This window comes from Zerene cesonia, chromosome Z (genome assembly GCF_012273895.1).
Source record: "Zerene cesonia ecotype Mississippi chromosome Z, Zerene_cesonia_1.1, whole genome shotgun sequence".
Classification (NCBI taxonomy): Eukaryota; Metazoa; Arthropoda; class Insecta; order Lepidoptera; family Pieridae; genus Zerene; species Zerene cesonia.
Genome location: NC_052122.1, coordinates 2956509 through 2980439, shown reverse-complemented (window position 1 = coordinate 2980439; position 23931 = coordinate 2956509). Strand labels below are relative to the sequence as shown.

The following is a 23931-nucleotide window of genomic DNA, read 5'->3' as shown; positions in this document are numbered from 1 at the left end:
ACAACAAACACATTCGCATCCTTACAAACTTTCGCATTTATAATATTAGTAGGATATTTAATAGTAAATATATTTTTCCCAAATGTTTACATTACTTAAAACCAATTAATGTGTGATCTTAGTTTGTGTCAATACATATATACCTATGTATAAATGACATTGACCGCCTCCTTGGTACAGTGGTTAACACGTGAGCTTAGAACCGAGGGATCCTGGGTTCAATTCCCAGTGGGGACGCAAAAAAAAAAAAAATGTCTCGGTCTGGCAGTACACAGAAGGCTGATCACCTATTTGTTCGTAAAGAAAATCGATCAGTGAAACAGATGTACATCATCTGCCCCATAGGGGACACGGGACTTCATTTTACATAAATGACATGACAAAATATGTCAATTATTTACTATAGTTTTACCTTGCTGCGAGCTGATATTCCGAGGTGTACACTGCGAACTCTTGAACATGGCTCCAGAGCTGCTCGCAGACACCGGCGTCGAGACAGATGACGTCAGTGTCGATGACGATGTCGACGATGCCATTGACGTCAGAGCCTGGGTGGAATTTATGAATTTTATAAGTTATTCGGAAAATAGTGAAATTCAAATTGATAGGATTGTAGGTGAGCTGCATTTCGAAAGAGCATCAATTTCGTTATATAATCACATCGCCCGGTAATTGTCGATTGATATGTCTCTGTTCTCGATAAAAACTAAAAATTAGACTAAAGTAATTTTCTAAATGATCTCATTTTATTTAAACATTCTGGAATTTTTATTTGAATAATATTATTCTAGTCTTAGTAGTATAAAGGTGGAAGAGTGTGTTAATGATTTTTGAATACGAAAAGATTTTTAGGAGACTAGAGTGATACATATAGGCTCCTTTTACTTCAGTAACAGTGTAACAGTAACAGTAACAGCTGCTTGTTGCTTACCTGCGAAACGCTTGTGTGGTGGCCGCTGGTCGCGGTCGCGGACGAGGTCGTGGTCGTGGTCGTGACCGTTATCGACAACGCGCTGTCCGCTTTGCTTGGGCTTCGTTTGGACGTGTCTGCGGCCGACGGTGCTGCGCAATTAGAAGTCACATTGTAATTTACTGTCCGTGACATTTTTTATAAACATATATATATAATATAATATTATCGTTTTAACCACAAAAATCTATTATAAACGGGGAAAAAACAGAAAATAAGCAATTTATTTAGAAATATATAAAATAAATAAGCAATTTATTTAGAAATACTGAAAATACGTTAAACTTTTCCCCCCAACAAAACTGTAATATTAGACTATATTTGAAGGTCATTTTCTTGTCATTATTTCTCATACTAAACTAGCATACCCGGCCAAGCGTTGCTGTGGCTGAGTACTAATTAAAAATATTAAGATTGTAAAATATTAGGATATTTAATCGAAATAAAAAGTATCCTATATCTTAGGTTGGACAAAATTACACATAAAATGCCAAATTTCATCAAAATCGGTTGAGTTGGTGAAGAGTTCATTGGGAACATACATTATGACACTGGATTTTTATATATTAAGATAAAACCCACCAGAAGTAGAACTGTGAGTGACTGCCTCACTGGACGTCGCGTGAGATGCATCTGTGGAAGTTTCCGTAGACGCCTGAGACATTTGCTGCAACGATCCCTGTTGAATAATATTTATTTTAATTCCAAGTCCTGAATACCAAATACATACATGCGTGGATCGTCATGATTGTGCAAACTTTAATATCGCATGATTTTTCTTTACATTTAATACTAAATAATAAGGGGGTTTATTCTGCGAGTATTAGCGGGCTAACAATACGTAATATTTATCTACTGCACAGTGATTATAATGAGTAAAGTTATCTTCAAAGTCTCCTATTTCGAAAAAGTATTTTATTTACACTACTTCGATATTCGAAATTCAGACAATAGGAACTTGATAGATATTTGTGGAGAATTATGTCTCGATATAGGAGTTACGCCGCTGAGATTTTAAAATCTTCAGTTGTCGCACTCCACGGAAATTACTTGATCGATTTTTATAAAATTTCATATTCGTTAGGTCTCAGAATAAGTCGTGAAATATTTTTCACATCCCTAATTAATATAAAGAGCTATACTTACAGAAGACAACGAAACTTTATCATCCGCTTTAGTCTGCAGCATCTGCGACTGTAGGGGCAGTACCGAGCCTTGTACTGGGGCAGTTATCAACCCCAAACCGGGAGCTTGGATGGTAATTTGTGGTGTGCTGAGACTGTTTGAGGACACCTGGTGAACGTTATGCAAGTTAATATTGTCATTAATTTATACGATTTTATTAGGCAGTTATAACTCACGAATAAAAAGTATAATCATATAATATAATCGTATTAGTTACTCCACTTATAACTTAAGGACGCCTGAACATATTATAATGATAATAGCATTTTTGGATTTGTACCACTTGGATTTGGATAAGAACAGTAATAAATTTGATAAGATATATCCGGGTGGAGCTGAGGCGAACAGCTAGCATGTAAAGAGATATGACTTACAGTTTGCATCTGCGAGGTGTTCAAAGAAGATTGCACACCCATACCCACAGATGTTTGCACGAGACCACCTCCAACAAGTGCCTGAAAATTTTCATTGGGTTATAATTGATAGTACCAGTAATTATAATAGTATTATAAATAATTAGCATAATTAGTTTTTTTTACTGCGTATACAAAGATTCGTTGAATAACATATTTTTCCCATCGGAATGTGTTGTTTCACCGTGGTCAATACAGTCATTATATCCCACCATAAGATCACATCATATAATCTCTCCACAGAGACATAAATGAGAGACCAACAAACAAATTATCGTATTAATGACACTAATCAGTAAGTAAGGATTTGCATATTTTGCTCATTATAAAGTTACCTGTGGTTGTTGCAATGTTTGTAGAGAGTTCTGTGGCTGACTCGTGTTGATCTGACTGACCAGGGTGCTCGGTTGGCCTATACCGCCCAGCTGTTAACATTATATCATATTATATTATAATCATTTCTATAAAAAGAGACAATCCAGAATCCAAATTCTAAAATGGGGCCAAATATAAATTTCCTATCATATACATGTATCAGGTGGATCAGTTGAAAACCAATGGAAATATTGAAGTAACAGAAGCAGAAAAAACATTTGAACCGTAATTTTAACTTCAATAATATTTCTCGTATTTTCAATAGTAATTTCACATCACAGTACAATAAAAAATATTATATCACATTTGTTGCTTACAATTTCATAATATTAGTAAGTAGATTTAGTACTGAATTCACATTTAAGTATGAAGAATTTTCTTTGAATATTTATTTATAAGTTTTATTATGACCCTGCAAATTATATTTAGACATATGGTTTCAACCGCTATTCATATTCACTATTTTGAACAAAAAAAAAAACGCATTATGAAATATTTGAAATAATTGACTATATCAAATAGATGACTTTGAAGATGTTGTTTAATCTTCTTTATTTGTATATTACTTAAAATACATACGTGAAGACTAATCAATTTAAAAGATTATTTTCATTTTATTGCAAATAAATATTACCGGATGAATCTGTTGCACCATAGAGATCTGCGGTAGACCGGCCATTGGTAATGTCTGAGACACGGATCCCACCGGCAGCGTGCCTTGTTGCATCCCCAACATTCCTAAAAAGAGTTTACTTACATTATTTAAATTTATTTCAGTTAAATATATTGAGCATTTGTTGACATAATATGAATCTGAATTGATTGAGAATGAAGCAAATCTCTGGATACGTCAAGTTTGATCAATAACTGTCCAAGATTTGCAAATGATGTATGTACCTTGTTGTTGGTAATGCTGAACTAATTGTTGGTTCTGTTGTTGCTGTAGCAATTGCTGTTGTTGTTGTTGCTGCTGCTGCTGTTGTTGCTGTTGCTGTTGTTGTTGCTAAAATCAAAAAAGTACTTTGAATAACAATTTTATTGTGCAACAACAAAACAGAAAGGTATTGAAATACACTATGTATAATTTGTGTAAATTAAATAATTCGAGAACAATTCTACAGGAACACATAAGTCCATTTTGATGATCAATCGGTTTTGTGACATCAAATGCTATAATTCTCTCGCTATTAGAAGAAAAAGAAGTAATTTATTTGTTGCCATTATCAATTTTTTTTGTTTTGTTTCTCCTTAATGATAAAAATATAACAAAAGGCCTTTTTTATGTTTAAAATTTGGATACCAAAACTAAGTAAACTAATATATGTATATTCGATTTATTCATGTATGATCTCGAACATTGATCATTTCTTATTATCTGTAACTCACCGGGCACTTCATCATTAGAGCAGCGTGAGGATCAAATTCAGAAACATGTATTAGTATCAAATCTAATGATTCACTAAATTTACTTAATATTTTGATAAATTGGCACCAAAAGTATGAAAATTTATGTTGTTTTAACTTGTTCAATAAAATCTGGAGTTCATGAAGTTTGATCATGTTTTACAAAATTATTTGAATGTCACTAGTGTATTCATTTCAATGCGTTATCCAAAATCTAAAAAGCTATTATCCAATTTGCTAACTATTTTATACAATAGTCGATGGTTCATCAGTGATTATATATTTATAATGAAAATTTCGAAATAACGGTTTGTAAAGAAATAATATAAATTTTACACTAATCTGGATAATGTCTATACTTAAACGAGGTTCCCAAAATAGCGTAAGATTTTCAATTCACAGAATATAGCGTGGGCATACCTGTATAGCCTGTTGCTGCATCATCTGCTGTTGTTGCATGCTCTTGTTGAGCGGCTGCTTGTCCACACTCGTGATTTGCGTCATCTGCCCGCTAGAGTTCATAACCAGTAACCTGAGATTCATTGCATAGTGAGAAAACGCAACAACGATAGTGAAACCATTTCAACCAGGACGCTTCACCATCGCTGTTCCTTTGGTTATGAGTTCAGGCGTTTTTTGGCACTTCATTGACTTGGCACTTGATTGATTGTTTTTTTATCTGTGCTCAAGTAATGCTATCTCATCTCTTGGGTTCGTATTATATTTAGGATTTAACATAATGTCTTACTGGCTTTCATTTAAAACTACTGAACATTATTCAGAAAAAGTGATAGTAGTTAATACAATATTTTTTATTAAATCGAAAAAAAAAAAATAAACTGTTTTTGGTCTATGTCGACTCTTATTAAAGTGGCATAGAATTCAATTTAAATAGATGAAGGAAATTTTCGAAGTCGTTTAAAATGAACTTATCACTCTTGTAACCCACATAATAATATTATTACATGCATTGTATGACAGATTGATACATAGATATTGTAATACTTTGAATATTACTTTATTGATAATTCGGCCATAAGGTGGTATACATACTGTTGCTTCGGCTGTTGTATCTGATGCTGCATCTTATTCGTCTGGTTGGCGGCATCTTGTTTGGAGGCAGGGGCTGGGGACCGCACGCCTGGCTTGCCGCGTTGCTTTGCCTGTTATGTTCAAAATTACATGTCTATATATTGAATTTAATTCATTGTTATTATAGTTTTGTAAGGAATATCGAAGTGATTGCCTTTTTTACAGTTTAGATATAAATTATTAATTTTCAAACAATGATACAGGTGCCATATATATATTGAATAGGAATAAATTCATAGGATATTAGTTAAATAATACTCAAATAAGAATCGTGATACGCAACTTTTATCGTTCAATAGAAACATATGCTGCAATTTATTTCAAGTGGGACTGAACAGAATTAGTTTGCTATTGAATAACTTATTAATAACAAACAAAAAGCAACTTCGTTAATTTCAACTTTGAAAGGAATTTATGTGCATAAAATGGAAATGACATAGTATTAATATGATGATTTTAATTGGCAATTTAAACACATTTCTGTGAAAAAGATCAATAAAGATCATTAATGTGGTCTGACCTAGTTTAAATAGACTTTTCATTGCAATTATTTACTCTATCTCTGAAATTAGACCAAGGTTGTTTTTTTTTTTTTCAGATAAATGGAATAGAGATTCAAAGCATTTTTCCTACTCCACACGCATCTCGGCATGTTACCACCCCACTTCAATATACACACATGTATATTGATTGAATCGAGGGTTAGCCTGTGCTGTATATGAGTATGTCAACTTTGATGAAAACAATTTTTTATAAGACCTGTATATGTTGTTAAACAGTAATGTTGAAACATTTTCTTAGGTTACTTTTTATCGTAGGATACTTACCGCATTCTGCGCCTGATTAGCGCTGGTTTGCGTAGACACACTGGATGCAGGTCTTATTCCGCCTGAGGGTAGAATATTCGAGAGCGGTCTGGGGCCCTTCGATATCGTGTCTGTGGACGCCCTCGGCTTGGACGTGGTCACCGTCGACGATGCAACACTTACACCTGGAAAAAGGATAAATTGTTTAGAATTATTCTTTGTTCTTTTTTCAGCAAATCATGAATAATTTATGGGTCTTTAGGGTAATTCAATAGAATCGCACAGCTAACAAAAAATTAAAAAAATATAATCCTTTTTTCAATATTAAAACTCACTTTCTATAAAAGAAAGGGTTACCAGAAATTATGAGTGTGGGTTCAAACGAGTGTGGTGATAAACCACTTTGTAAAAGCGTAGCTTGTTCGCTTAAGGCATATTAATTCGCACAGCAATGGTTAGATGAACACACATAAGCACTATTAAAAGTAATATCGGAAAACAAAATATTTGTATAGTGTTTTACACTGGATAGTATCGCTCCTTGTAGTATTCTTGTATTGTACTCATAATATAACACATGAACATACACAAGCATGTACCACTCTTCTTTTTTGTACTTGCTTTAACAAATATTTTCAGTCAATCATTCTTAATTGTTTATATAATCTGTAATATTGACGGTATAATCTGTAATAGTGAGGTATAGATGATCAAGGCAAATAATAGTAACGGATAGTGGAAACTATTAATTAACAATATTTCTGTTGCCTTCTTACTTATAAATCTTTACAATGTCAATTGAAATACTCGCCATATTTAATGTAAAGATTTGCTTTATTTTATAGTATGAAAAATAAATATTTTGTCAATGAATAAATCTAATTTAGACAATATGAAACACATCATTCCGGTTTCTATTAATAATAAACATATTTTAGAACCTATGGTTACACACTCCTATAATATAATATGGCATATTGTCGTTAAATTGATTCCATACTCACCTAAGATGTTATGGTGAGAAATTGCAAACTAGTTTATGAGCACAAAATTTATTGATTAATTGAGGTTATACTAACCGATACATTATACTGGCTTGAGCATCTTATGCAGTGACCATGCATGCTCAGAAATCTCGATCTTAAATCCGGTTTATATAAAAGTTACGTAATTTGTAAATCGCTGTAGTGGGTCCGACACTAACCTGAATCTGCTGTTAAACAGTTCACCATCCCGTCGTCCGAATTACAACATCCTGGTGGTAGAGCAGTAGTTCATATATTGCACGCTCTAATGCGAGTATTGTACGTTTGGTGTGGTCTAGTACATAAAAGCACGCCACTAACCCGGGTGCCGTTCGCTTGTCGCTGACTCTGTATACCAAACCCAGCGTGCACGTTATAAATGTCGTCCCACTAAATATTGGTCGGTCACTAAACCGTGTGCCGCCCGCTCTGCAGTGAGTTCTGGTCATACGCCATTCCACCCAGCGCGTACCTCATAAGCGTCCCGTCCGTGGTCCCGATATACATAGGCAGCAGCGTACAGCAGAGCACGCAGCGGCGGCGCCAACAGCGGCGTCCTAGTATATGGAAGCAGGTGACTAACCCGCGTGCTGCACGCTCTGCGGCGAGTGCTGTATGAACATGGAGGGCGGCGCGTCGGGCTGCGAGCCGCGGATGAAGATCGGGTTCGGGGCCAGCACGCCGGGCAGCGCGCCGGCCGGCAGCCCGCCCGCCCACACCTGCGGCAGCGCGCCCGAGATCTGCCACGGCGCGAACTGCATCTGCCCGCCCGCCTGCAACCACCACTGCTCTTTATCGCGCCCCACAACACTACGCTACAAGGTACTACTCGCTATGTACATGGGCAAAACGTATCCGCAGTACTGCGGGTCCTTCGAGGCTTGGTAAGTCGTACCAAGATAAAGAAACACAGTGCGCACTGTCCAAGCCCTATTTCGTAATAGCACACTATTCGTACCGTACATAAATACACCACTATTCTATGCATTATAAAACACATTTATGGTTACTAAATCAAATATTTATATTCATATATGATTCCCATCTATTATATAGTTCGCACTTTTTGCGAATCCAAAATATACTAAGGTATACAAAAATGAAATAAGATATTTCACAAAGATAATTTTAAACTAATATGCGCCGCTCGTACCATCTCATAATTAAAAAAGAGATAATCGTCTTCCTATTCTTCTAAAGAGATATCTTGTCATCCTGTCTTGGTTTTATTATAAGCAATACGCCTTAAACACTTAAAACCACAAAGATGCAGTGTTGTACATTCAACAATTCGCACAATTTATTAATAATAAAATGGCAAAGAATCAATGCAATGCAATATTAAAAATATTGCAAAAACACTTTCGCAAAATAATATGTACAGAAAAAACGTCTTCTCTCTCAAATTCGCAATACAATATTATATACCTTGGTATCACTTCGCAATGCAGTATTAACAATCGCAATTAACGAAACATATAATTTATATTATAAATGTAATACATGTAAGGGTTTGCATATACTAGCATGGGGATTCCTAAAGAATATTATAGTAAAAAACAGAATAAGCGTTTTTGTCCCCCATCCCCTTTCAAAACCGGTGTTGTTGAGACTTATTACTAATACAATTTAAATACCCTGATTTAAACTGTACTTTTAGAAATAGTATTGCCTTCCATCAATGATGAATACTGAATCAAACGATGAGATATGAAAATATAAAAGATCTAACCTAAACTCTTTAAATGTGTAATCAACTGTATAAATGTATCACAAATCATTGGAAGATTCGTATCAAACATGGAAATACAAATTTTATATTTTCTTCACCTTAGCCCAATTTTTGCATGTTTCACAAATATTTATGATTAAAACTGTTTATTTTTTTTTCTATTAATTTTTGGCGCAAAAATCATGTGTACATAAATAACACCATATATTCACACAATCAACTATACCAACTACTAGCTACATATTATATAGGTGGTACATATATTGCCTATAGGGATCAAGTGGGTACCTAGCCAAAGGTGAAAGAATTTTTGAAATCGGTCCAACAGTCCCCTATATAAACGCGTTCAAACAAACTCTTCAGCTTAACACTATAAGTACAGACAATAGACACACAATCACCTGCAACGGACTGATAATCTGCGTTTGCGGCTGCTGGCCGAGTACCGGCTGCGAGACTTGCACGCACTGCGTTTGCACGGGCACGGTTTGACCGTTGCCCGTATTCACTTTCCCCGTTGTCACTTTACCCCCGCTCATCACCTGCAATGTTTTGTCATCGTGTGCTGTATTTTAAATTACATGTACCTAATATGTAATTTAAAATACAAAAATAAAAAAAAATATGGCAGCATAAAAATTTACACACATTTTAGTGTGGGTATATTCAATTTCATGAAAAGCATAACATACGTGTACGTTGGTTATACGAACGTGTATCTTTATATGGATGGATGGATGTTTAGAGGCACTCTGATACACTCTTTTAGGCAAAAAGAGCTAATCGGTTTTGTATGAAATCTGTTTTATGTTTAGGGTTTGCAGATAAGCTAATTTCACCAGAGCACAACGCGATCATTCAATAAAAAAAAAAGTAAAATCAACAAACTCCTAAAGCTCATGACTTTAAGTTCCGACTGTGTTTAGATTTTATAACCCTATTTGTATTTATAAATAACACGCTTTGTTTGATGGATGCCCAAAATAATAGGATTAGAAATGGAATTAGATAAAAAATTCGTCTATTCATATAACATACATGAGACAAAATGAAATAAAAAATTACACGATAAGTAAAAATTAAATAAGTATTCGCGTACCCGTCACACAAACATAGGGGTAGACAAATTGCTGTATGTGATTATTTACATAATTATCTCCCCTCAACAATATAAGGACAAAATATATGCCCATCCTATATAATTATATGAATGCCAACCCCTTTAAGTATTATCGTAGTATGTATTTATTTAAAAATATACACACCGCTCGAAACATGATTATCAATTGGCACCTGGACATCCCATACATACATAATGCACAATTAAATCATGTGACACATGGAGAGATAAAAATTCATCGTGTAAAGCCGACAGGCGTAAATATGTAACAGTCTTTCTTCTACTAGGCATAGTGATATAAGGATTACGATTTTGAGAAAATCACAAAGAAATATGATAGTTAAAAATTGTGTCAATGCATCGTAAATGGCAGTTATTGTTGTTTTCGATCCGATTGTAGCGTCATAATGCATATTTACTCTGTACACTTATAGTATGTATCGTTTTCGTGTATAAAGTGACATAGTGTTTGGATTTACGCACTTACAACCTTAAAATTATCTATACTTAATAGTATAAAAATATTAAAACTGAAGAGTTTGTTTGTTTGAACGCGCTATTCCTAGGAACTATTTCAAAAATTCTTTCACCATTGGATATGTACATTGTACGTGATCCTCGATATAGGCTATACATGTACTTACCACGGGCGTAGCCGGGGCAGACCGCTCGTATGACATTAGCACAACATACAGAAAATTTATGTCTTCTTTCCACCACTCACCGACCAGTAATTTAGACAATTTATCCCTTCCATATACAGTATTCACAGAGAAAATTTTAATAAACATTTAAATAAAATTACCTTGTGCATATCACCAGCTTTCTGTTGCTGGTTCATGCCAGAAGCAGTGGCCTGAGAATGTGCAGGCAGTATACTCGGCTGCGAGTTGATCACGCCCAGTGGACTGAACACGAACGTCTGGTTCTGCGTAGTGGGTATAGCCGGTATCGTCGTGTATCCGGGGAATGAGGCTGGTTGGAAAAATAAAAGTTTGAAAATGTGTTCTAAATTTGATTTCTACGGGTATTCTTTTTTATTGTGACAAATTCGAAATTTAAGTCGATTTGCTTTTTAAATGTTAGTGCTGTCATTAAATACTCTATATACTTATTTGTAATAATTGTTTGAGTTTGTTTATTAGTGACGTGTGCAAGTAATCATTTTTTTTTATGTAAGTAATCATTTACACGCCAGCAGCACATATCTTGGATTCTTGTACAGATAATTATGACTGTATGGCTGTATGTACAGATAATTTGAGAGCACTAGACAATTATATATATTCGCCGTAGATACAAAAGACCTATAGATTTTTTTTTTGTAAAGAAACAAAATTTTAAATTGTTACTCTAATAAGTAGGATTTTACACATACAGTTTAAACAAGACGCACAACTACATCTACTCGAAATTAAATACAAGTAATTAAAAACATTTATTGGCAAACATTCTGCGAAGAACTTAAAAGAAGCGGTTGTTATTAAAAAGAAAAATAAAAAGAAGCTTTTGACGAAGCCTATCAAACATCAATTATACAATAACAGCTCCAAAGTAATAAAAAATTGCCAATTCAGAATAAATAGCGCATTCGAATTCTTAGAAAAGATGAAATTGAATTATACTGTTAATAGTTTATTTGTATTTACAATAACGATAATTAGATCACTGTCTTTTTTTTGTAATTTTATACTACGAGCAAAACAGTACCTTAATTTTAATAAAAACAATAACATTTTTATAAGAAAATGAATGCGCCTTCGCGTAGTAACGTAACGAAATATACATTCCATCCCATATGGATTCAAGATACTGACATTCACATAATAACATAAAATCACTCGACTTTGAACAAATACAATTATTCAATTTGTGAAAATTTCATAAACCTTGGTCCTGGTATGTCGTTAGACCTGAAAAATTCACTATAAAACTAAATAGTGCAGCCGTTCTTTGTTTCTATTCTCTTTTATGTATAACAATTGAGTAATAAATGCCACTATATCCTTTATTATAATAGATACAGGTTATATAATTGGACAATGGGGAAATGCATGATAAACTAGCATTCAGTTTTAAAGAGAAGCTCAGTGTTTACGGGGTTCAATTATTACATATTATATTTCAATCAATTAAAGATTATGTCAAAAGGGTTACAGGCATGATTCTCTACCTGGTATATTTAATCATAATATCATATAGAAGACTTAGTTCTAATTCCAGTTGTATTTGGTTGTAATGTGATTTAATTGTGATAGATGTGTGTTAATTGTGATGAAACTAGAAAGTGAATGATTCAAATGACATTAAATTAATGTAGAAAATATACAGTTTCGCAAGTACCCTATGAACCACTTGAATCAAACACCCAAAAACATGTTTTTTTTTTATATTTCGTAATAACTATTTTATAAGCATTGGTGACTTTTCGTGTAGAAAATTTATTCTTAGTCTAAACTTATTAATTAATACTCGAAAAACAAAATTATAAGTGTTTTAGTGTCAAAAAAGTGTAAAAGTCTAATTAGCATAGTGTGGTTGTATATTCTAAGTATTTTTTAAGTGTTCTTACTTGTTTGTCCCTGTAACACTTGCTTGCCTTGCGTCGTCAACATGTGCGGTGCCAGTTGGTTGCCTTGGAAAGGTTTCCCTGCAGCTATAACCTAAAAAATACACGAAATATACATTATCTCCTTGCGGCAAGAACAGATGCAAGAGTTTTGTGATATTTGGAAAAATTATATGCAACATGAAAAAAATATTGAAATTGTAAAATTACATAAATTGAAATAGAAAAAAAATGGCATACTATTTCATAATATAAATATATATACATATATGGACTGATGACGATGATACAATACATTCCACATACGATGTAGAGATCACCAAATAGCATATAAAATAGACACATAAGGACGCGTGCACACGCACCTGTATCTGCTGCGAGTTGATGCCCGGGTGGAGTGCGATGTTGCCCGGCATCAGCAGCGGGCCCTGCGCGTTGTACAGCTGCTGCAGGTACGTGTTGTTCTGCAGCGGCTGCTGGATCACCTGCACGCGGCCGTGGCCCCAGTCAGCGCTGCGCAATGAGATGATGTGGTATGTTAGTTAATATAGACGATTCTAGCATATACCGCTAGCGGTTCGGCCCGGTTCCACCCGTGGTACGTTTATTCTACCCATACCCACCCAAGAAACTTGTGTGCTTTTACGAAAATGTAAAAAAAAAATAATTTGATGGCTATAAGAATCGCAAATTCATCAGCAAACCTCGTTACTCGAAAAGCAAAGTGACCATGAATAACACGAGAGGATATATGGGATAAAATTATCATCGATCAAATTAAATTTAATTGATTCTTAAATTGTAGCAAAACATAAAAAATAAAGAGGTATAATGGGTGACGGATCGTCTAGTATAATTAATTTGTTAATTTATTTATTTCAGTATCGTAATTCCGTAATAATTAATAATAAAACAGGATTTGTGTAGCTCACCAAAAGGCAATTATAAAATAAAACTAAATTAACAAACCCTTTAGAAATAGTATTAAAGCGTAAACAAATTATATAAAATTAATTCTTATCATAGAAAATTATTTCATTCCAAATAGGAAACATGTAGCTAATTTGTTCAAATAACAAATAATAGATGCTGTATAACGAACGTATAAACCAATTACGTGAAATTACTAATAATTTGATACTTTCCACAAACAATCGCCCGACTAGCCTATGAGTTATTCAGGAGGGAAATAACACTTGCGAGTTGGTTTGTTTGTATTATTTTGAAACAGTTTTCTGTATTTCTACTGTATTTACTTAAATTTATTATTATATGTGCAACGCATATTATACGCATTTTATAAATCAATGTAACATATATAAGGAACAACAAGAAATACAATAATCTAAGTTGGTTGGTGTACATGTTGTTTAATCATACAGTTAATGATTTTAAACAATGCAAAGGCGTAGTAAGTACTTTATGTTATATTTATAATTCTTATATAACATGGTTAGCCGCTCGTCGCAGCTTAACCCAGGTTGACTCGTTAGAAACAAAATATAAATCGATGGTAGCGAAATCGAATCAAATTTTATATCGGATCTTTAATTTTGGCACCTAGCCTATTCAATTAAAAAAAAAAAAAAAATTCAAACGAAACAAAGAATCAAATATTTTCTCATTATTATATTAATTTCGATTAATAAAAAAGGGTTTTAAAAAAGGATTATTTGTCAAGAGAGTAGTAGTCAACAGTTACTAGGAAAAACGTGCATTTCTAGTTAAATATTTTCTTAAAACTGGTATGGAATACTAATGGAAGAAACACCACGTTCGGCAATTCACTTTTATATATATGTAGAAGATGCATATCGTAATCGATTATTGGAAAACCATTAAAAATATCCCCTTTTTCCTTGTAAAATCAACTTTATTATTAACACAATTTATACCTACGACATACATTGTAACTGGACTTTAAAATTATAACACTGAAATAAATAAATATAGTTAAAAAAAAATTAACATCGCGCTTTAATGATAGAATCAACGAACTCGTCTCATTTGCTCTTCTACAGAGTATACGTAAGGAAATTACTCGTAATTATTTCTAACGATTCTAACCAGGATAACAAGACGTACTCATGTAATTATTGTATTATAACCGATCCTTGATACAGGTGTATAAACTGTACAAGTGTATTTTAAATGTGGGGATCGAGCACGCTTCGGCACGAATTGGGCCAGCTAGCACCGGGGAAGTACCACACCCACACAGGAAACCAGCGAAAAAAGTGGCATGCTACTGTGCTTCGTACGGCGAGTGGGGGCGCTGGATGCCCGTTTCCTTATCCTTAGCCTTCCCGTCCAATCCTTCCTTCCAGTCGTCAATCCTTTCCTTATCCCATTAATAATAAAATTCCAACCTCAATTGCTGCGGATGTTGCGTGTTCGGCGGCAGACTCTGCAGCGGCGCCATTGTAGATATGCTCGCGCCTGCCTGTTGCTGAATACCTCCCGCCGCTGCTTGCTGTTGCTGCACCTGGATCAGCAATAATTATTAAGTGATCGTAAAACTACAATTTTGTACATGCTATGGTGTTGCTGCAATTCAATTATCAGCAACTAGAGGTATACGACAGAAATATTTTAGGCGTTTTACAGTTACTGCTACGTCGCAGGAATTATAAATGTGTGTGAAAGGATGTTTGTTTGTTCGCACATTGCACAACGCAACATAGCAAATTTTAGATATGAAACTGTTTGGCTGTTATAGTTGGGAGGCTAGAGAGCGACATAGGCTCATTACATGTAAATTTCATGTGACCGTGCGGGAAGAGATGCGTGTGATTAAAAGACAGGTATTAAAAACATTTAAAAAAAAACGATAACGTCACAAAAAAGTTAACGTCTGTTGATTTCAAACTTTCATATCCTTCATGGTATTGTAGGTTCGATATATGATAGTGTATAAAACAATGTATTCATATTCATTGTAAAAAAAAGTATTATTACAATGAATGCAAATCTAATTTGGTTCCGATTTAAATATTTAACGCAACTGGTTAAGTACAGCAACATTAATAGGTGCACAGAAGGTTTATATAGTGCTTTTATACAAATGATATTTAACGTAAAAGAAGTAATAAAACTGTATGGTGAAGCTTAAATTCAAACTAGTACTAGTACTTAGCAAGTTTTATGATCCTAACACAGAATCGTGTTGTTTCTACGAATATTCGGTATATCAAATATTTATTCATCAATTAGTAAACTTTTTGCTCACCAACGATTCAGAGAGCAAACTGATTTGTGTGAGCTGTTAAGATAATCGTTACATGAGTTGATCACCAGTTTGATCAGCCTTTCAGAAAGTGGCCTTAAATCATGTACTAATAAAAATTTAATTACAAGGCCTTCTGACTGATTGTCTGTTGCGATAGCCGCTCAGTGGATGGATTTGGACTAGATAACTCGAAATTTAACTAACAAATTAAAACGAATTTTCTTGCCTAGAGATAAAACGCAGATCGCTGCGTGATGCAAAGCAAGTTTCAGAAACCCATACTATAATACCCATACTTAATCAAATAAGTAATGGCGCAAACCTGATGAGTCGCCATAGAGCTCGGCATCGACGAGACCACGGTCACCGTCTGGTGGTGCTGCTGGTTCGGCTCGTGCTGCGCCATACTCATTTGCTGCTGATTCTGTCCCTCTGTTATCTGTCATCAGAACAATATTTATATTATTTGGGACAAAATTTCTTTAGACTCGATTATTATTATAGCCTATAGCAATTGACAGCCGTTTTGAAAAAAAAAATTAAGGCTTAATTCATCCGTAAGTTGGGGCCTTAGCAATCTAAAGAAATTGTTCACATCGCGACTGACTATAACTCGAATATCATACACTTTATGTGTAACAATTCAATGTAAAATACGACATAATAAATGGTAAGTCTTTTGAGAAGGTCAAGGTGTTTTGTCGAGGAAAAAATTAACAGAGAATTATACTTATAGTCTGCTAAAATCCCGAGTAAAAGTGAAAGATTAAATTGAAATAAGACGAGCAAAAAATAAACAGACCGGCTTTAATAGCTGGTGAGTAGTGTTAACAATTTTAAAACGTAAAAATAAATATGTAATTAAAAAAAAAAATACAATTCCGCATGATGATATACTTATGTACAGCCAATAGAATTCCTCAATAAATAAATATATTAAACACGAAATTACTTTTAAAATCGAACCAGTAGGTCCTGAGCTTTATATTATTTTCACTATTTCAAATGAAATCAAGTCAGTAACAGGAACCGCGAAGCTGAACCAAAAATCGCATACCGCCTGCGACTTGATCTCGCCGCTCATGCCGGCCTTCTGGTTCTTGTCGAACAGCAAGTTCACGTTGTTCGGCGGCGACGCGAGAAAGCTCAGGTTGATCTCGCCTATGCCGGGAACGTTGAACTGCTGCGTGTGCAGGGATTGGTTGTTGACAACCTGCCGTACACAAGTATGTATTACGGTTTGAGTGACGCCCTTTGAATTTAGACGCTTCGCTTTGTTATGCTCGGTTCGGTAATCGAATGTTCTGGATAGAATCTAATATGCCATGGCTTGACATCGACTATTCTGTTGTCGAACCAATCTTAACGTTTACTGCTTTATAAGATTAAAATTTTTATAATCACATTTTGTGACTGTTTTAACTTCACGTGTTAATTTAAAAATCTAATCTATTTTGATGATCTGTTAAATAAAATAAATAAAAAGATTACAAAAAGCTAAAAAAGCTACAGATTAGATTACAAATAAAAAAGGATGACCAAAATCGGTTCACCCAGTAAGTTACCTCAAGAATAACAAAAAAAGCGGTCGAATGGAGAATCTTCTACTTATTAAAAGTCGGTTGAAACAAACAACAAATATTTATTTTGTTTACAACCTATTGATTCATACAATTAGTAGATTTAATGTCAACTAGTTCGAGAATTATATACATTTATAAACACCTACCTAAATTGAAATGTAATAAAAAAATTTGCTTTCCAGTTATCAGTTTAATTTATTTCATGAACGATCAGTTGAAAAGCAGGTTTGTAAAAGATTGTACATTTGTAGCTTTACTAATGAGATGAAACCAAGTTTTGATACCTATTTATTACACAAAAAAATAAATATAAACTGATTTTTGAAGTCATTTTAACAACCAAAATGAGTAGCGATTCGAAGTAGTTTTGGTAATTAATTAAAATATAACATGAATGAATGAATGTTTAAATTACATTCACAAAATGAACATTTTGTTTAACTGAATGAGCTGTATTGTGGAAATTTCATTAATTGTACGAAATATATTTTTTTTGCGCTTTTTACTTTAATACGATGCTATTGAGAATACTTATTGAAATGAGATTCCATGAAGTGTAACAGGAAGTATTAAGGAAGATTTCTTTTAAACAGAAACAGTTGTATAGCAACATAAAGAGTTATTCATTTCAAGTGTAAGTTTTATTACAAATCACATAGAATTATCCAATTTTTTCATCTGAAATTATTTCAATTAACAAGTTCTTTCAAGCCATCTATTCATTTAGTGGTTTGTCGTAAAAATTACTAAATTTGACCTGCTTTTAAATTAAATCTTCATGAGTTTTTATATAATAGCTCAGTAAATAAATAAGTACCTGAACAAATTTCTGTTGTTGTAAATCTTGTGACTGAGGTAATTGCTGAATTTCTGGCTTAGTTGGCTGAGATTGTTGCAACTGTTGTTGTTGTTGTTGTTGTTGCTGCTGCTGCTGTTGTTGTTGCTGTTGTTGCTGATGTTGTTGCTGATGTTGTTGCTGTTGCTGCTGCTGCTGTTGTTGTTGAAACTGTTTTTGAAGCTGTAAAGAACAGCTGTATAAGGAATGATACTGCTTAACAGTAAACAACTTCTTTTCACCAAACAAGCAATTTATGCTTTGAATTGCCCAATGAATACTGACTATTTTAAAACCTGTGTATTTTAGAACGTTCCGTGGTCGGTGTTGCACTAACCGATATTACACCCGACGACAAAACAAATACGATTCCTTGTATTTGAAAGCTGAGATGTGTTATTCGAGTTGCAACTTTGTGGGTGCACAGTTTTAAAAATAGCTTTTTAATAATGTCGATCTAGTCTCACATAGAGGCTGTATTGCACAACGAATCGAATTTAAACGAAAATAATTCGAGATATTTAGCCAAGAGGATAGCAACGGGAAAAATAACATATTAAACGTTACTGTTATACGTCCACCAAGTCTGCAGAAATCATTATTTTTATAAAAAAAAGCAATCAATAATACAATTGGAAAATAAAACCACAATCCAGCGTTAAATAATCCCGTTTCGTGTTTCGCCTCAGAACCTTCCGATACGGCCTTCAGAGGAAACAGGTTTGTAATAACGTTTAGTTAAATTTTCTGGTAGATATAAGAGTGGAAGCTTTAGAAAAAACCTCTTTCTCTATAGCAATTTAGCCCAGTCTATAAACATTTACACTATATATTAAGCATCAAGTAGATATTACATATATAAAATCTAAAATTTGGATAAGGTTAAACAAATTTTCAAATAACCTTAAAGTAAAGCAATAAAGTTTAATAAAGGTGCGACTTTTTCCAAGTCTACCCTATTTAATATACAGTATTTGTACGGCTGTCGGCTGTCGCGCCTTTTTCATTATAAGCGGAGGGTTAGCCAGCTACGTTTAGGGGAGTGTTTCCTCGTCCTAACCGCTAAATCCATTCGATAAATCATCATCCTTAAATACCGCTACTTACATTTTCTATGATGGAGGAAAATCCCATTCGAACCGTTTTAGATATTTAAATCAACGTGATGACAAGGTCACGCTTATATTTCTCATGAAGCGATGTCTAATGCGAGACAGCGTTCTCTCTGTCTAACTTATTTACGTCTTAGGAAGTTGGAACGAGATGTCTTAAGTTTTGGATTTCGTGTTAATTCTATACGCATACTTTTATGTTGGTATATTAATATACGATAGTGGGATTGATTGTCCGGTTAGTTCGACTACCAAATGACCTATGAAAGCTTAGTTTACGTCACTTTTGAATAACGTTGAATGAATTCGACGATAACATGATATCATTGTTAAAGAGTAATCGTTCTAAATAAAATATTATAAACGCGATGATGGATGTACTTTTGTTACTATTTTCCGCGAAAACCACAGAAATCATTTTTATTATACTCGGTAGTGATGTAACTCACGTCAGATCACATGAGCTATAGAAGTACTTGCTTATGCCCGTGGGCGCGTCTATGGGTGAAACCGCGCGGCACAAATGCGAAGTTATATTTCAGGTACGAAACTCGATTTAAGGTTTGAATTTAAAGAAGAATTTTATTCTTATTATAATATTTAAAGATTTAAATAGCCATTTATTGTTGAAATGATTTACTACACAACGAATTATAAATGAAACGTTATCTTTAGAGGGAGAAGCTTCAAGAATTCACGCTGTCGCTTTTGCAAATCGATATTGCAAAAGCCGGATAAGTCGAGTGCGAAGGCAAGTAAGCTTCGAAAAAAAATTATGGCCGTGGTTTTTGTTAAGCTGTTAAAAACTGCTTTTAATTGAGCATTGTATCTTATTTCATTGAGGTGTACAAAAATAAACTATTGAATAGAAAATCAAATAAGTAATATATTTTTATATTAACTTCAAGCAATAACCATACATAAAGCGTAATACGATGGGCAGAAATTATATAAAACGCAAACAACCAATCAGTACTCGAAATTCTAAGTATCTGCAATAGTCGGGAGTCGAAAAAAAAATCAATCCTCACACGGACATGTGAAATATTTATTATTCGCAACCAACAGTGTATAACGTCGCCGCAAAAAGTGTGTGGAAACGCCGTTCGTATCGAAACAACTGGTTAAAACGTATCTAGATACGCTCGTGGGCGTTTTATTTTTCAACAAATAAATCAAGTAGCGGTTTAGTTGAAAGTTGTGTTGCATCATCAACTCTGTATCGCGCTGGAATATACAAGTTAGAGCTTTATAAAGGCAGATCATTATACGCGACGGGATTCCTATGGCATATTATCACGCTAGGTATATCTTACATTATAAAAGAATGGATTCAACCATACGTTATAGTAATGCAAGTATACTCGATAATAGCTCCTTAAGGTAGTGTCAATCACATGATATAAGATCATAATGCAGCTCATGTTACATGCCAGGCGTTGTTTATCTTCAAGATTGGCCTTGGTGAAAAAGTGATGCTGAGAGCTTCTATTATAAGAGCACATTAAAAGCGTTATCACTCCTATGTCATGTTACTAAAGAGACCGTATAGGATATCTTTTCTTTGTATTGCTGTAAAACTTTGACCTACATAACGTGTAAAAGCAAAATATGAAATGTTAAGATACATTGTAAGTGCTTTAACAATAAGAGGCCATTAACGACAGCGTCGGTCGACGTTTTTCGTTTTTTTTTATGTCAGGCGAACTGAGCTGGCGGTTCGCTTATGGTAACAGAATACCATCGCCGGTGAATATTAGCAGAGGTAATGCCTCTGCAAATCCGTTGCCGACAGATATTAAGGCGTAAGGGATAATGAAAAGATTATATCATATTGATTTTTCGGCAATTATCTCCGTTGAGCAAACTAATTAAAGTTTTTCATAAAAACAATTTACAGAATACTGAGAGCATTTCTCATGAAGAAAGCTGGACTGCAATAAATGCCATGTACTAACTGACAATACGTCCCAACGCTGTATAAAATTTTTCATTATTTATATTTATTAGCCCACATAGCAGTATATTTTATGATATCTTTCCTGAATTCTCGTATCTTTTTCATTTATGAGCGATCTTAAGGTGGATTTCATATTACGAAATTTCACTATTTATATTATTTCACTATTTATGTTTATATGTAATTATACATATAAACCATCCTCTGGAATCACTCGCATCTTTTAAATAAAAACCATCAAAGTCCGTGGCGTAGTTTTAAAGATTTAAGCATACATAGGGACAGAGAAAGTGACTTTCTTATATAGTATATAGTGAATAGTGATAGTGACATGTACTTTGAAATATATTTGATTGCAAACCACGATATATTTGCTACAATTATATTATCTTTAAATATGTAGCTTTGAAATTATGTATAAAGACTATAAATTAACTTAGCATCGATCACATCGACACGTCGTATATTGCAACACTTTCGCTAGTACGTTAATCAGACATCTTAATTTGCAATAATAAGCGGCAAGGGGGAACGAAACAAAATTCAAAATTAAAATCCGTCATAGGGAATCTACTTGGTGGATTTACAGTCGGCGGAGACGTTATTTTATAGAGAAAAAAAAATAACTTCTCAAAATTTAACAAGCCGTTTTATTGTTTATAGGTTCCATCCAATTAACTTTATAATCTATACATATAATAAATCTGTAGAAAAGTCATTTTTGTACATAGAAAAAATTGAAAGAAAAAATAGCCAGTGTGTGAAAAGATAAGTAACAGAACCCATTTCCATCATTTTTGAAATTTTTGTCTGTTTGTCTGTTTGTTTGTGCGCACATCACGTATAATCTTCGAATTAAATGCAGACAATGCTTATATACAAAAATTATACGTAACTTGAGGTATAACTTAGTTTTTGTTTCTTCGAAATCGGTTTACTCTATCACAAGATATGATTAATTCGTTATTCCTTCGGGATACGGACTTACGCGGGTGAAACCACGGGGCGCAGCTAGTTCGAAATATAATTGTATGGTACTCGTATATATATGTGATGAATAATTAAGGCATATAAAAAAAGGCGTGTGCAATAAATTTATTAATTTCATGACGGTACATGGAAAAAATATATAATATAACACTCTTCCAAGTTTTATTGCTTGTGCTCAAAACGAATGATTATGAATTATCGTTGTTCTTTAAAATATATAATGATATATAAACAAATCTAGCCACACGTGCTGGTATATGTGTAATTGACTAGTTGCACTAGATTCTAGAAAAATTCTAATCCATGATTTTCAGAATAACAATCATATTTTTAATGTTATGAGAAATAACGGTCTGTGCTCTTTTTTCTACAGAAACTTTGTCCTTTTATACGTCTTTATCCCAAACTCATTACATTGTCTAATTGGCGTTATACAGGTAAACTTTTGCAAGCATTGTTGCGCTTGGAAATTATACCCTCCCATAAACAAAGCGCACTCGCATTGCTTACTCCATAATATTCTGACTCTTATCTCTTATACAATAGGGCTGATATTCATAAGCGTATTGTCAATGCGATATAACTAACTATGACTATCACTGTTTGTGGATTTCACTTCCTAGTAATCGATCCGAACGATGAAGTACTACGATAGCTTTGAAAAGATTTAACGCAGGGCTCTAAAGGTTATATAAAAAAACTCACAAAAGATCGGAAAAATATAAAAATACATCTTTGTCACAATTATACCATAAGCATAGATATTATACAGTACAGTAACATACTCAAGTTTTATGATTTCGTTCGCGTAACATTCTGGAATGTGCTGAAGTTTAAACGTCTTTTCAGACATTAATTCCATACATTTTGAGTAGGGAAGAACATTCGTAAGCAGAAGCTGTTAGCGGGTAAACTGTCACAAATGAAAAGTATAAAAATAATGATATAAAAAATCTTCCCAGACATATTCACACACCGTAAATGAATAACTAAACCGAGCTTGTTCTATGGAAATGAGATAACTGATACTCAAACTAATTGTTTTTCTTTTTTAGAATAACTATTATTTCAATCAGATAAGCAAAACATATCGCAGCTGTGCTCGTTAACTTAAAATGAATACATACAAGACAGATATTAAATAATTTAAGAAGATAATTCACGCAATTGTTAGCCGTACTCCAGGTCACACCCTACACGATTGAAAAAAAATTTAAAAAGTACTCAAACTAAGCACGTTTCCGCAAATTGGAAGTCAACTCGACCGGATGTAGGTCTCAGTAGCCGCGTTACACTTACGTGCCGTAATAATATGCCTGTTACGTTCAAATACTACATTATTCATAACACACATTGGTTTTAATTATCGTATCTCCAAGAGAGCAGGTTATACAGTACACAGGTACCCGTGTTTGTTTGTTGGTCCGTTGAGGTCAACAATACAGTTTCTAGTTATGTCACAATCCCTAATAAAATTATAAATGCGAAGTAACTATCCAAGTCTATCTCTTCTTCACGCTTAACTACAGAA

The 23931-nt window shown here is 33.9% G+C and overlaps 1 protein-coding gene across 8 annotated transcripts in view; it reads right to left on the bottom strand.

Annotated features, from left to right (window-relative positions):
• LOC119835926 (polyhomeotic-proximal chromatin protein-like) overlaps positions 1–23931 on the bottom strand; it is a 34121-nt gene that overhangs the window by 6256 nt on the left and 3934 nt on the right. For 4 of the 8 annotated variants that reach the window (XM_038361058.1, XM_038361059.1, XM_038361060.1 and 1 more), the window contains exons 4-24: positions 18321–18521; positions 16978–17133; positions 16243–16359; positions 15061–15176; positions 13057–13204; positions 12695–12785; positions 12012–12047; positions 10928–11097; positions 9404–9544; positions 7854–8043; positions 6267–6430; positions 5401–5510; positions 4768–4879; positions 3841–3946; positions 3578–3681; positions 2904–2993; positions 2530–2610; positions 2117–2263; positions 1553–1649; positions 932–1062; positions 413–548 (exon numbers count right to left, since the gene is read on the bottom strand). In XM_038361058.1, the coding sequence (XP_038216986.1) occupies positions 413–548; positions 932–1062; positions 1553–1649; positions 2117–2263; positions 2530–2610; positions 2904–2993; positions 3578–3681; positions 3841–3946; positions 4768–4879; positions 5401–5510; positions 6267–6430; positions 7854–8043; positions 9404–9544; positions 10928–11097; positions 12012–12047; positions 12695–12785; positions 13057–13204; positions 15061–15176; positions 16243–16359; positions 16978–17133; positions 18321–18521 (2644 nt within the window). The remainder of the gene's footprint in view (positions 1–412; positions 549–931; positions 1063–1552; positions 1650–2116; positions 2264–2529; positions 2611–2903; positions 2994–3577; positions 3682–3840; positions 3947–4767; positions 4880–5400; positions 5511–6266; positions 6431–7853; positions 8044–9403; positions 9545–10927; positions 11098–12011; positions 12048–12694; positions 12786–13056; positions 13205–15060; positions 15177–16242; positions 16360–16977; positions 17134–18320; positions 18522–23931) is intronic. The other 4 variants (XM_038361063.1, XM_038361065.1, XM_038361062.1 and 1 more) reach the window with 3 other exon arrangements.